This window comes from Atractosteus spatula, chromosome 25 (genome assembly GCF_055471065.1).
Source record: "Atractosteus spatula isolate fAtrSpa1 chromosome 25, fAtrSpa1.hap1, whole genome shotgun sequence".
NCBI lineage: Eukaryota > Metazoa > Chordata > Actinopteri > Semionotiformes > Lepisosteidae > Atractosteus > Atractosteus spatula.
Window position 1 is genome coordinate 2086951 of NC_142730.1, and position 14265 is coordinate 2101215.

At 52.0% G+C, this 14265-nt stretch overlaps 1 protein-coding gene across 1 annotated transcript in view; it reads left to right on the plus strand.

Moving 5' to 3' along the window:
• The window catches only part of pou2f2b (POU class 2 homeobox 2b), a 37874-nt gene extending 23951 nt beyond the window's left edge, over positions 1-13923 (plus strand). The window contains exons 2-16 of the mRNA XM_088905384.1: positions 804-872; positions 1600-1634; positions 1749-1805; positions 2804-2929; positions 3591-3899; positions 4227-4332; positions 4763-4854; positions 5110-5253; positions 5597-5738; positions 5996-6141; positions 6515-6703; positions 8033-8081; positions 8396-8555; positions 8963-9036; positions 9543-13923. Of these exons, the coding sequence (XP_088761510.1) occupies positions 804-872; positions 1600-1634; positions 1749-1805; positions 2804-2929; positions 3591-3899; positions 4227-4332; positions 4763-4854; positions 5110-5253; positions 5597-5738; positions 5996-6141; positions 6515-6703; positions 8033-8081; positions 8396-8555; positions 8963-9036; positions 9543-9919 (2075 nt within the window). The 3' untranslated portion in view covers positions 9920-13923. The remainder of the gene's footprint in view (positions 1-803; positions 873-1599; positions 1635-1748; positions 1806-2803; positions 2930-3590; positions 3900-4226; positions 4333-4762; positions 4855-5109; positions 5254-5596; positions 5739-5995; positions 6142-6514; positions 6704-8032; positions 8082-8395; positions 8556-8962; positions 9037-9542) is intronic.
• The last annotated feature ends 342 nt before the right edge of the window (positions 13924-14265 follow it).

A 14265-nucleotide genomic window follows, 5' to 3' on the forward strand; every position in this document is an offset into this window, starting at 1 on the left:
GAGTATTCAGACAGTATCATCACTGAGAGAGATGGTACCGAGTATTTGGACAGTAACATCACTGAGAGAGACAGTACAGAGTATTCAGACAGTATCATCACTGAGACTGAGAGAGACGGTACAGAGTATTCAGACAGTATCATCACTGAGAGGGACGGTAGGGTATTTGGACAATATCGTCACTGAGAGAGACTGTGAATTTTGAGTGCATGTTTGTGAGACAGTCAACAACCGAGAGAGGGAGTGGTGTTGAGGGAGGGTGTGTATTGGTCTTCAGTTTCAGTCTGAGTGAAGACAGGAAACCAGTGCCAAAGTGTCTGTTGATGTTCTCATTATTAGAGTTCCAATTACCGGGCTGAGTGCTCTCTGCCTCCCTGTCTGTTTTCGAAGAACATCAGAAGATAATGCTGTACAGCGGGGAGGGCTCCCTCAGTTACTCAGCAGCTGATCGGTCCCAAGTTATCTTATCCCAAAGAATCCCAGCAGACCGATCCCAGACGCCCGATCCAGCCCCCCACCACCCTTTGTGTAAAGATATACAGTCTTTGTGCTCAGTCGTAACCTCCTGCTGTGCCCATGCATTCTAGTTCCACTGTGGAAGGTAAAGGGATCATTTGGTTGACTTTGTCAACAACCTTTCAGGATTTTGAATACTGCGCTACCTGAAGGGACTGACAGTGTGTGACTTTCCTTTCCGACCCAGAATGGTTCTGGCTGCTCCTCTGCAAGTTCGTCCTGCAGAACAAGGAGCAGGCTGGAGCTCTGCCACAGGTGCAGTGACCCAGCTCTCTCCTCTCTCTCAGATATCAGGATGTCGAAGCCGGCAGAGGCTGAGAAGTCAGGGGTGGACTCTTCTCAGCTGGAGAGCACAGGTATTGTGTCTCTCTGCGTATAAATATGCCAGTGTGTCAGTGTGTGTCAGTGTCTCTCAGTGTGTGTCTGTCTCTGTGTCTCTCGGTGTGTGTCTGTGTCTCTCAGCCTGTGTCTCTGTGTCTCTCAGTGTGTCTGTGTCTCTCAGCGTGTGTCTGTGTCTCTGTGTTTCTCGGTGTGTCTGTGTCTCTCAGTGTGTGTCTGTGTCTCTTAGTGTCTCTGTGTCTCTCAGTGTGTCTGTGTCTCTCAGCGTGTGTCTGTGTCTCTCAGCGTGTGTCTGTGTCTCTCAGTGTCTCTCAGTGTGTCAGTGTGCATCAGAGTTTCTCTGTGTCTCTCTGTGTCTCAGTCAGTGTGTGTTTGTGTCTCTGAGCATGGCAGTATGTCTCAGTATCTCTCAGTGTGTGTCAGAGTCTCTCTGTGTCTCAGTCGGTGTGTGTCACTGATTCTCAGTGTCTCTGTGCCTCTCAGTGTGTCTCTCGGTGTGTCAGTGTGTCACTGTCAGTGTGTGGGATCTGATAAGATCTCTCTCCTCCCCTCCCTCTGTCACTTCACCTTTTCCCTTCTCTGTTCTCTCCTCTGTTTTTCTCACAGTTTCCGACTGTGTGAAAATGCTCATTAAGCAAAAAGAAATGCCTTTATGAATCTGTGCTACATTACTGCCCACGACAGATAATTATCACACTAATACCATTCTGCTGTTTCCTGACTAATCTTTCCTCTCTCTCTCAGACTCCGAGAAGAATGGTCCAGATTCCAACCATCAGGTAGCTTCTTATATTGTTGTTGTTATTATTATTAGTAGTAGTATTATTAGTATTATTAATGAGTGGAATCAGTGCCTCTCTCTGATTGGTTGTTCTTGGGTTGTGATTTTTTAGGTCCAGCCAATGAAAGTCAGTCCCTTTGCCCTCTCGCCCACTCTGAGCAGCAACAAGGTAAGTGGTGAGCACTCTCCACATCCACACTCAGCCTCTAATTCTTACTCTTATTGAGAGACAGGCTCACTGTCTGTTCCTCAGGCTGGGACAGGAGATCACACACTGTATTATTATTATTGAGAGACAGGCTCACTGTCTGTTCCTCAGGCTGGGACAGGAGATCACACACTGTATTATTATTATTGAGAGACAGGCTCACTGTCTGTTCCTCAGGCTGGGACAGGAGATCACACACTGTATTATTATTATTGAGAGACAGGCTCACTGTCTGTTCCTCAGGCTGGGACAGGAGATCACACACTGTATTATTATTATTGAGAGACAGGCTCACTGTTCCTCAGGCTGGGACAGGAGATCACACACTGTATTATTATTATTGAGAGACAGGCTCACTGTCTGTTCCTCAGGCTGTGACAGGAGATCACACACTGTATTATTATTATTATTGAGAGACAGGCTCACTGTCTGTTCCTCAGGCTGGGACAGGAGATCACACACTGTATTATTATTATTGAGAGACAGGCTCACTGTCTGTTCTTCAGGCTGGGACAGGAGATCACACACTGTATTATTATTATTATTGAGAGACAGGGTCACTGTCTGTTTCTCAGGCTGGGACAGGAGATCACACACTGTATTATTATTATTGAGAGACAGGCTCACTGTTTGTTCCTCACACTGTGACAGGACAGCCAGGTCTGCCTGTGTCCAGTTTCTATGGCCAGGCTGTGGTCACTGGTGGTCAGTGTCCTTCCACCCCTCTCTCTGCTCCTCAGTCTGTCTCTCCACTCAGCTTCTGTGTCAGGTCTCCATGTGTACCAGTATGTGTATCACAGTGTGTATATGAGAGTGTGTCTGTGTGTATATCACAGTGAGTGTGAAAGAGTGAAGGAGGGAGTGAGAGAGTGTGTCACAGAGAGTGTGAAGGAGTGAAGCAGGGGGTTATTGTGAAAGGGTGAAGTAAAGAGTGAGAGACACAGTACCTCTCTTCGCAGGGGAAGACAGAAGAGTGCACTGAGATGTCCCCGGCCCCCCCTGCTCCCACCGGGCCCCCAGGACCCCCATCGCAGACACACCTCCCCCAGACTCAGCTCATGCTGGCCAGCAGCCAGCTGGCAGGGGTAAGACTGCATGGGTTTGTGTCAGTGTGAGACAGTGTGTCAGTGTGAGACAGTGTGTCAATGTGTGTGTCAGTATGAGACAGTGTGTCAGTGTGTATCAGTGTGAGACAGTGTGTCAGTGTGTATCAGTGTGAGACAGTGTGTCAATGTGTGTGTCAGTATGAGACAGTGTGTGTATGTGTGCATGTGTAGTGTGTGCAGTGTGTGCAGTCACTTGTCTATTAGTAGTGTGCTTCGTGTGTGTAGGAAGTTTGTTGTGTGTGTATTAGTGGTGTGGGTTGCATTTGTGTTTGTTGGGCATTGGTGGTGTGTATTGTGTGTTAGTGGTGTGTGTTATGTGTTCTTTGCTATTTTATCTTCTTCTGCTGCCTGACAATCTGTCCCTCCTCCCCCCTCTCCCCTCTCTCTCACTCCTCTCTCTCTCCCCCCCTCTCCCCCTTTCCTGCCCCCTCTCTTGTCCTTTCTCCTCCTCTATCTCCCTTTCCTGCCCCCCGTCTCCCTTCTCCCCCTCCTCTTTCTCCCCTCTCCCCCTCTCTCTCCCCCCTCTCCCCGTTTCCTGTCCCCCCGTCTCCCCTCTCCCCCTCCCGTCTCTCTCCTCTTCCTCTCTCTCCTCTTCTCTCCCCTCTCTCCTCTTCCTCTCTCTCCTCTTCCTCTCCCCCAGCTGACGGCTCTCTTGCCTGCTCAGCAGCAGCTGTTGCTCCAGCAGGCGCAGGCGCAGCTCCTGGCAGCTGCAGTGCAGCAGTCCAACGCAGCCCACGCAGCCCACGCAGCCCACGCAGCTGCTGCAGCCCACGCCACCAATCAGCAGCAGCAACAGCAGCAGCAACAGCAACAACAAAGTCAACAGCAGCAGCAGCAACAACAACCGCAACAGCACAGCACACAACCCCCCCCTGATTCCCAAAATCCCCACCCACACCACCACCCCCCCCAGCTCACCCTCTCTCAGCCAATCCAGCTCACTGCACAGGTATGACTGACCACCTGCAGCACACCTCATTCCTGCTGCTCCTTGCCCACCCTCCACCCATCCCCAGGGTGCTCCCAGCCAATCCCATCGCCACCCTCTCTCATGGCCACACCCTGCTGTCACACTGGCAGCCAATCACCTGCCTCATCAAGCCACTCATCCCCTCCCATCCTCATGTCCACAGCCAATGAGGTTTCCTCAGCTTGGGGGCCACTCCCCCTTTTCAGCACTGACAACCAATGGCATGGCATCTGCGGCACAGACGTCCCGCCCTCTGGTGGAATCGATCGGGTGACTCTTTCTTCTCTCTCTCTCTCTGTCTCTCAGGATATCCAGCAGCTGCTTCAGCTCCAGCAGCTGGTCCTGGTACCTGGACATCACCTGCAGTCCCCTGCTCAGTTCCTCCTGCCTCAGGCACAGCAAGGGCAGCAAGGTGACCATTCAGGGCGGAGTCCATTGCAGAAAGGGCCAATGAGGACAGGAGCCAGTCAGCGCAGGGGCGAATCAGAACCGTTCTGTCAGTATAGTATAGTATCTGTCAGAGCATGCCAACTGGTAAAGGGATCTGAAATAGAAGCACAGGGGCCGATCAGGAAAGCCGGGATTTTAAACCGACCCTTTTCTGTGGCATTCTGACTCCGAACAACAGAACTCCAGCTCCAGCTCCACAGTTTCCAAACGGATTTGACTGTTTTTGCTTTCTTTAATATCCTCACACAGACAGCGCCCACAGCAAACACGATGACCAGTCAGCGCAGTCAAGTCATAAAGGAACACAGAGCAATAAAAACAGGGAAACTGTCAGTTTCAGCCCTGGTGTGGTTCACTGATGTAACCAGGTGTGAAATTTCCCTGTTTTGTAGGTCTGCTATCAACACCAAATCTAATTCCACTACCTCAACAAAACCAAGCAGGCCTGCTGTCCGGCCCACCCAGAATGGGCCTGCAAGCACAGGTGATCACTGTCGTCCCAGCCTGTCTCCTCTCTCCCTGTCTCCTCTCTCTCCCCGTCTCCTCTCTCTCTCCCCATCTCCTCTCTCTCCCTGTCTCCTCTCTCTCCATCACCCTCACCTCGTCTCCTGTCTCTCCCCTCATCTCCCTGTCTCCCGATCTCTCAGTGTGTGTTGTGTAACAGTGCTGAGTGACAGACTTTATTGCTGTCAATGTGAACAGTCAGTATTGACTAATATTGTTCATCTTTTGTGTTCAGGCAGTAAGCAGGACAGACTCGGGTCTTAGTAAGTGTATGGACAGTGTCGTTACCTCTCACCCCGAGGAGCCCAGTGACCTGGAAGAGCTTGAGCAGTTTGCCCGCACCTTCAAACAACGAAGAATAAAATTGGGATTCACACAGGTACAAAGCTCTCTGTCACTCCTTAACACTCAGCCCGGTGTTAATGTACTGGAGTGTCCAGTCAGTGTGTCTGTATTAACCCCTCTCTCTCTCAGTGCAGTGTTAATGTACTGGAGTGTCCAGTCAGTGTGTCTGCATTAACCCCTCTCTCTCTCAGTGCAGTGTTAATGTACTGGAGTGTCCAGTCAGTGTGTCTGTATTAACCCCTCTCTCTCAGTGCAGTGTTAATGTACTGGAGTGTCCAGTCAGTGTGTCTGTATGAACCCCTCTCTCTCTCTCAGTGCGGTGTTAATGTACTGGAGTGTCCAGTCAGTGTGTCTGCATTAACCCCTGTGTCTCTCAGGGAGATGTAGGGCTGGCCATGGGGAAGCTGTATGGAAATGACTTCAGCCAGACGACGATCTCTCGTTTTGAGGCTCTGAACCTCAGCTTTAAGAACATGTGCAAACTGAAGCCGCTATTGGAGAAATGGCTCAATGATGCTGGTGAGAACAACTTGTCTGTCTGTATTATAGAGTCAGGCATTAACCCTGTCTGTATTAACCGCTCTCTCAGTGCAGTGTTAATGTACTGGAGTGTCCAGTCAGTGTGTCTGTATGAACCCCTCTCTCTCAGTGCAGTGTTAATGTACTGGAGTGTCCAGTCAGTGTGTCTGTATTAACCCCTCTCTCTCTCAGTGCAGTGTTAATGTACTGGAGTGTCCAGTCAGTGTCTGTATTAACCTCTTTGTCCATCTCTGCAGAGACCATGTCAATGGACAGCACTCTCCCCTCCCCCAGTGCGCTGTCCTCCCCTCCGCTGTTTGAGGGGCTGCCTGGACGCCGCAGGAAGAAACGCACCAGCATCGAGACCAACGTCCGCGTGGCCTTAGAGCGCAGCTTTATTGCTGTGAGTCCATGCTGATCAATACAATATCATCAATGGACTGATCGTGTACAAGGTCCCTGTTGGGCCCTACAGAGTCCTGTGCAGTGATCAGAGTTGGTACTGTTCTGAGATACTGGTAATACTGGAATGAGCTTATTGATTCGTATTGCATTTCAGTACAGTAATGATTATTGCCGTCAGTAACTCAGATGATCAGTAATCTGTCAATAGCGGCGGTATTGATTACTGATTAACCCTGACCCCCGTGTCTCCCTGCAGAACCAGAAGCCCAGCTCAGAGGAGATGCTGCTGATCAGTAACTCAGATGATCAGTAATCTGTCGATAGCGGCGGTATTGATTACTGATTAACCCTGACCCCCTGTCTCCCTGCAGAACCAGAAGCCTACCTCAGAGGAGATCCTGCTGATCGCGGAGCAGCTGCACATGGAGAAGGAGGTGATTCGTGTGTGGTTCTGCAACCGGAGGCAGAAAGAGAAACGCATCAACCCTGCCAGCGCCACACCCCCCCTGCCTAGCCAACCCCCCACGCCGCACAAACCCTCCTGCTACAGCCCGCACATGGTACGGCCCGCACTCACAGCCTGACCCACCGCACCCCTGCACGAGCCCCTACACACACTCACTCACCCCTGCTCGAGTGGTACGTCCTGCATGCCTTCCTACTCCCCCCGGCCCTCCGACACTACTCCCCCCTTTACAGCCTGGACATAGTATCTCCTGTGCTGCTTTAAATCTCTTCTCCCCCTTCTCTAAACATCCATGGTACAGTCTGGATACTGTGGCAGAAAGTGGGAAAAGTACAGAGTCACAGACAGACAGGCAGGAGAGTGAGTCAATAATGCTCTATATGTTTATATGTAAATATTGTATGATGTGTCTTTATTGTAAATGTCTGTAGATTTTTTGTTTTGCTTTGGCAACACTGATTGTACTCATCAGTCATGCTAAAAAAGCACCTTGAATTGAAGGGACAATTGAGTCACAGACAGACAGGCAGTAGAGAGAGAGAGTCACAGACAGACAGGCAGTAGAGAGAGTCACAGACAGACAGGCAGAAGAGAGAGAGTCACAGACAGACAGGCAGTAGAGAGAGTCACAGACAGACAGGCAGAAGAGAGAGAGTCACAGACAGGCAGAAGAGAGAGAGAGCCACAGACAGACAGGCAGTAGAGTGAGAGAGAGTCGCAGACAGGCAGAAGAGAGAGAGAGTCACAGACAGACAGGCAGAAGAGAGAGAGAGTCACAGACAGATAGGCAGTAGAGAGAGTCACAGACAGACAGGCAGAAGAGAGAGAGAGTCACAGACAGGCAGAAGAGAGAGAGAGCCACAGACAGACAGGCAGTAGAGTGAGAGAGAGTCACAGACAGGCAGAAGAGAGAGAGAGCCACAGACAGACAGGCAGTAGAGTGAGAGAGAGTCACAGACAGACAGGCAGTAGAGAGAGAGAGTCACAGACAGACAGGCAGTAGAGAGTCACAGTCAGGTGAGTCAGGCAGGATGAGTCATGCAGGCAGCACAGGCAAGATGAGAGTCACAGGAGAGAAGACAGTTACTGGTGTGATGGATGAAATGACCACACTATACAGGTAAGCTTTAGACCGGCCAGAGTCAAAGGGCTGCTCTATTCAGCTGTTCAGATAGCCATTGATCCCAGAATCTCATCCAGACATCTTGAGGGATTTAAGAACCTCGGAGCTTCAACATGTCTGGGCAGATTTTTCCCAGGCTGGGAAATCCAGGCTCTTGTCCCACTGCAGATCCTGAAGTGTCGTCCCTTCGAAATGGACACACGACCACTCCAAACCTCACTCCCCTAACCCTCCCTCACCCTCCCCATCTTCATCTTCCTCCCCCTCTCCTCATTCTCTCTTTCCTCTTTTTCCTTCCAGATCTCCAGTCAAGGACTGTCCCAGGCAGTCACCAACCTCAGCACAACAGGTAGGGAGTCGGTAGTGTCCAATGTGTCTCTATTAACCCCTCTCTCTCTCTCAGTGCAGTGTTAATGTACTGGAGTGTCCAGTCAGTGTGTCTGTATTAACCCCTCTCTCTCTCTCAGTGCAGTGTTAATGTACTGGAGTGTCCAGTCAGTGTGTCTGTATTAACCCCTCTCTCTCTCAGTGCAGTGTTAATGTACTGGAGTGTCCAGTCAGTGTGTCTGTATTAACCCCTCTCTCTCTCTCTCAGTGCAGTGTTAATGTACTGGAGTGTCCAGTCAGTGTGTCTGTATTAACCCCTCTCTCTGTCTTTCTCAGTGACAACCATGTCATCAGCCGTGAGCCCAATGACTCCCAGTGGTCCAGCAACCCTCAGCTCTGCACCTTCCCCTGTGACTCCACCTCCAAACAGCACAGCCAGCCCCAATCCACCTGGGCACAGCTCTCTGGGACTGACAGCAATGAACACACAGACAGGGTAAGAGACAGACTGGCCCTGTACAATCACAGCTCTGAGCACACAGGCCGGGTAAGAGACAGACTGGCCCTGTACAATCACAGCTCTGAGCACACAGACAGGGCGAGAGAGAGAGAGAGGCACTGTCTAATCAGCTTTGAACACAGAGAGGGCAAGAGAGAGACACTGTACAAACACAGACAGGGCGAGAGACAGTCTATTATGTACAGTTAGTTGTACGCAGTAAGCAGTTCTGTGTAGAAAGTGATGTTCCGGGGACTCTGTCCCCAGCTGTGTTTTAAAACTGCTTCTCTCTGTCTCCCTGTGATACCGTCTGTCCTTTCAAACGGCTTGTCTTTGTCGTCCCGCGTCCCTGTCTGTCCCCTCCGTCCCCGTGTCCGTCTCTGTGTCCGGCTGCACGCCTCCAGGAACCCGGTGCTAGGAGTGACCACAGGGATGGGCCAGTCCCTCATCAGCAGCAACCACCTGGCCACCATCCAAGGTGTGTGAGGAGAGAGGTGGGAGCAGTGGGACTGAGTCACAAATCAGAGACGTCTGTGTGTTGTCAACTCATCCCACAGTCCATCCCATCACCTGACCACCTGTCACAGTGTGTCTCCTCTCTCTCCTGAGCATCACGGCTCCCAGCGCCCAGTGTGTCTCCTCTTTCTCCTGGACATCAAACTCCCATCCCCCAGTCTCCTCTCGCTCCTGAGCATCACAGCTCCCAGCACCCAGTGTGTCTCCTCTCCCTCCTGAGCATCACGACTCCCATCCATAGTGTGTCTCCTTTCTCTCCTGAGAAGCACAACTCCCATCCATAGTGTGTCTCCTTTCATTCCTGAGAAGCACAACTCCCAGAACCCAGTGTTTCTCCTATCTCTCCTGAACATCATGACTCTCAGCACCCAGTGTGTCTCCTCTCTCTCTCCTGAGGATCAGAGTTCGAACCGGTTAAAGAAGTGCCTCAATGACCCCTGACCTTTGACTCTCCCTCTCTCTCCCCAGCTCTGGCAGCCAGTGGTGGTCAGCTCCCCATTTCCAGTCTTGATGGGAGTGGGAAGCTGGTGTTGGGTGCCAGCGGGGGTGCTGGAGGCGGACTCCCCTCCTCCCTCTTCCTCAACCACGGGGGGCTGCCTCTCCTGGCGTCAGGAGCCAGCGTGGGATTGGTCAGCGCCGCTGTCGCCAAGGTAGCCAAGGCGGCCTCCCTTCCCGCCTCCACCCCCAGCCTGGTGGCCATGAGCCCGGCCTCCTCCTCTTCCTTGTCCGGCTCCGCCTCTTCCTGCTCCAGCTCCTCCTCTTCCTCCTCCTCCTGCAGTGAGCCGGCGCAGAGCCCGCCCGCCCTGGGCCCCCTGGGGCTGGGAGGCGGGGCCAAGGCTGAGTGACGAAGCGGCGTGCTGCTGACTGGGGGGACCGGCAAGAAGACTAACCAATGAAAACAAAAATGAACACAAAACCCCGCCTCCCCTGACCCTCCCGACCCACCAGGAAGTCCCCGCCCCTCTGCACTCCCTCCCTCGGCCTCCCTCGTCTCGCAAAGCCAAAAACACAGAACGAAGGAGCGAGAGAGGACGAGGAGAGGAGAGGAAGGAGAGGGATGTTCAGGGGAGGGAGAGGGTGACTGAAACCAAAAATTATCTAGCTTTTCCCCCGGAGGAAGGGACTGGCTCTGGTGCCAAGGAAGCCCTTTTTCTCCGGAGGCACCAAACGACACCAAATAGGAAAGACAGGAAACCGGAGCGACGATTCGGAGAGGAACTTTGAACCAAAAAAACCCCACGAACACTCTCGTTTGTGTCGCAAGTGGGGGCGGAGGCCGGAGCCCCGCCCACAGCCTGCCAGGACTACAGAACTCTTACAAACCAAAAATCAACGTGACTAGCTGAACCCAAAGGCTCTGTACAGACCCGTCCAGGACCGGTTCTGGACCCAGCTTCATTGCCAGCACCTCTGTCCTTCACACAGCCCGTACCGACCCATCTCAGGCCATCCATCTGAACTTTACTTTTTTGCTCAATGTAATTATTTTGTGAACCGTGTGCTGGAAGAGCTGAGCTCAGAGTTTTTTCACCAAACGGTCTGCCTGCCCGTCTCTCTCATCTCCTTACCTACCTGTCTGTCTGTCTGTCTCTGTCTCTGCCTGTCTCCGTCATCTCCCCACCCATCTGTCTCTATCTGCTCGTCTGCATCATCTCCCCACCTGCCTGTCTCTCTTTTCTTCCTGTGTCTATCAGTCTGTCTCCATCATCTCCATCTCTCTACCATCTCCCTGCCTCATTTATCGTCTCCCTACCTGCCTCTCTCTTCTCCTTACCTGTCTGTCTCTATCTTCCTGCCTCTCTCCTTACCTGTCTATCTCTACCTGCCTGTCTCTCTCTTCTCCTTACCTGTCTCTATCTGCCTGCCTGTCAATACATATATATAGCACGTGTGTGTATATATGTATATAGTGCTTGTTTTGATTGAATTTGTTTTAAACAATGTCCTTTGGTTGTCTTGTCTCCATTGTTTTTGAAACAATAGAAGTTTTTATTTTTTATATTTTAATATAATTTTGTATTAATTTATCATCTTTTCTAGTTCTGTGTTTTTTGACAAAAAGTGCTCTTGTCATCATCTTCATCACATCATCGTGTTCGTCGTTGTTGGCCCCAGTGTGTCGCTCTGCTTGTTTGCAGCAAGGGCAGGGAACAGGGGGTGAGGAAGAGGAGGGCAGGGAACAGGAGGTGAGGAAGAGGAGGGCAGGGAACAAGAGTCGAGGGAGAGGAGGGGAGAAGACAGGAGGTGAGGGAGAGGAGGGGAGGAGACAGGAGTCGTGGAGGGGAGGGACAGGAGGGGACGAACAGCAGGGGAAAGGAGGTGAGGATCAGGAAGTGAGGGAGAGGAGGTGAGGGACAGGAGAGGTCAGGTCGTTGTTGTGAAAAGTCAGCTCCTCGTACCGAGTGCCTCCAGCATCAGCACAGACAGCACCGCCCCCGACACCTGAACACTTACACACACCTGGACAAACACACCTGAACACTGACACACACCTGGACAAACACACCAGAACATTGACAGACAGCTGGACAAACACACCTGCATACTGCCACGCACCTGGACAAACACACCTGAACACTGACAGACAGCTGGACAAACACACCTGCATACTGACATGCACCTGGACAAACACACCTGAACATTCACACACACCTGCATACTGACACGCACCTGGACAAACACACCTGAACATTCACACACACCTGCATACTGACACACCTGCACAAACACACCTGCACACTGACACGCACCTGGACAAACACACCTGGACGCTGAAACACACCTGCACAAACACCTGAACACAAGCACACACCTGCACAAACACCTGGACACCCAACACCTGAACACAGGCAAACCTGGACACAGAAACACACTTGACTCCTGGGCACATGCACACCTGTACGGACACACAGATGGACACACAGACAGCTGGACACTTGGATGGCTGGAGACTCCAGACAGCTCAGGCCCTGATCCAGGACAGCCCCCATTAGCGCAGAGAGACACCCCAAAACCCCCGGAGACCACGACTGTCTTTTCACACAGCGATTTCTTCAAGCAAAAACTTTCTTCCTCATTTTTGCTAAAAAACTAGTAACAAGAAAAGACTAAGGACTTGAAAAGATGGTCTTCTCTCAGAGTAAACAAATACCTCATTGCAACACTGCAACACTCAAGGAGCCTGCCTGTCGATCTCACTCTGCGTACACCTGCCACAGGTGTGATTCCTGCAGTCTCACCTGCACCGATCTGGGGTGCCTGCTGTCTTACCTGCGCAGATCTGGGGTGCCTGCTGTCTCACCTGCGCAGATCTGGGGTGCCTGCTGTCTCACCTGCCACAGGAGCGATTTCTGCTGTCTCACCTGCGCAGATCTGGGGTGCCTGCTGTCTCACCTACCACAGATGCAACTCCTGCTGTCTCACCTGTGCAGAGCTGGGGTGCCTGCTGTCTCACCTGCACAGATCTGGGGTGCCTGCTGTCTCACCTACCACAGGTGCGACTCCTGCTGTCTCACCTGTGCAGAGCTGGGGTGCCTGCTGTCTCACCTGCAGAGCTGTGCTCTTACCTGAGGAGGGATGTTCCCGGAGAGAGAGCAGGGGTACCCCGGCTCTGGGACCGAGATCGAACGGATGCACTCTGCACCCCTAATGTTTGTGGGCTCTTTCCTGCAGCACCACCTGTCCTGTTGTTGTTTTTCTTAAATCCTCTTTCAAAGTCATTTTTTTAAGACGAAACCTCTCTTTCCTTGCTTTCTGTATCTGCGCAGGTACAGCTGTCAGTTCTAATGTCGCCCCAGGGGGCGGGCTGCTCGTTTCGGAAATTCTCTCTCTTCGGATACCAAAGCAATTCGTTTCTCGAACTTCTCTAAGATGGAAACGAATAAAAAGACAAATACCCCCCCCCCCACCACCCACCCAATTCCACCCCCCAATCCCTGCCACCACCCCCCTCCCTTCCCTCTCCACCGCGGAACCAAGCGGAAGGGATATGGGGGCGAGTCGGACCGCGCAGATGGGACACCGGAAACGGGCGCAGGCCTTGGGGGGGGGAAGAGGGGGTGTGGGGAGTGGGGGGGAGAGCCGCGGACTCGCTTCGTACCAAACCAAAAATGAACCCCGAAAACGGCGAACCCAAAGCGGGCGAGAGGGGCAGCCCGAGGGGGCAGGAGGCCGGACGGACAGCCCTGACCTCAGCGAGCCTCGACCTGTCTGTCCCCGCAGCGTCCGTCCGTCTCTCTAATCTTCCTTGCGCTCACTGTCGCTTTTTTTTTAAGACGAGAGAAAGAACAAAAAACTCCTTTTAGTCGTCCTAGAAGCTTTTTTATCAGGTTGGTTGGAGAAATACTGTGAAAATTTAGCTTCCGAGCTTTTGTTTCGTTTTGTTTTTTTCCTAGATTTGAACGGACAAACCAAACTCTCGACTCTGCTGTCGAGTGTCAGCGCGATGCCAAAACCAGACCCGAACTCTGACTCTCCCAAAGCCAAACCTGACACGCCAAAAAAAAAAACAACTACAAAAACTCGAGTGGGGAGTGAGGAGGGGGGAGGGGTTCCACGCTTTGCTCGTGTGAAGAGGTGCTAGATTCGGGGGGGGTGGAGGAGGCAGCGTGTGTGTGCGCGCACGCCGGAGGGGCGTCTCCGTTTCCGTGCGTCACCGCCGCCATGACAACCGCCCTCCCCCGAAAGTACACGACCCCGCCCCTCCTCCTCCGTCACTGTTCCACGCCCCGTTCACGCTGCGAACACGAACGCGTACGCACGCACACGCGTGCGCGCCCGCAGAATCCGCACGGCCACGGCCAACAACAGCAAACAGACGGACAATTTTTAAAAATGAAAAAAAAAACGAAAAAAATTACGAGTTCTCGACTTAAACTTTTAGAAGGAATGTAATTGTTAGTGCTCCTATAGATTTTGTAGAAAAGGATCTATGTTCTACTGGTTACTTAATCACTGATGTACACAATGTTAAAAAGATGTTGATGATGATGATGATGATGATGATGACTTGATTTTAGACCAAAAATTCCAACTATCTCTCTTGGGTGAATTAGCTTTGTGTCATTTCTGCTGAGCGGGCAGGCGGACGGGGGGGCAGGCGCTGGGCTCTTCTTGGGGTGGGGTTATGTGCAACTGTTGGGGGGGGAGAAGATAAAAGTACAGAGGACACCCCCAAAATTTTCAAAACTGG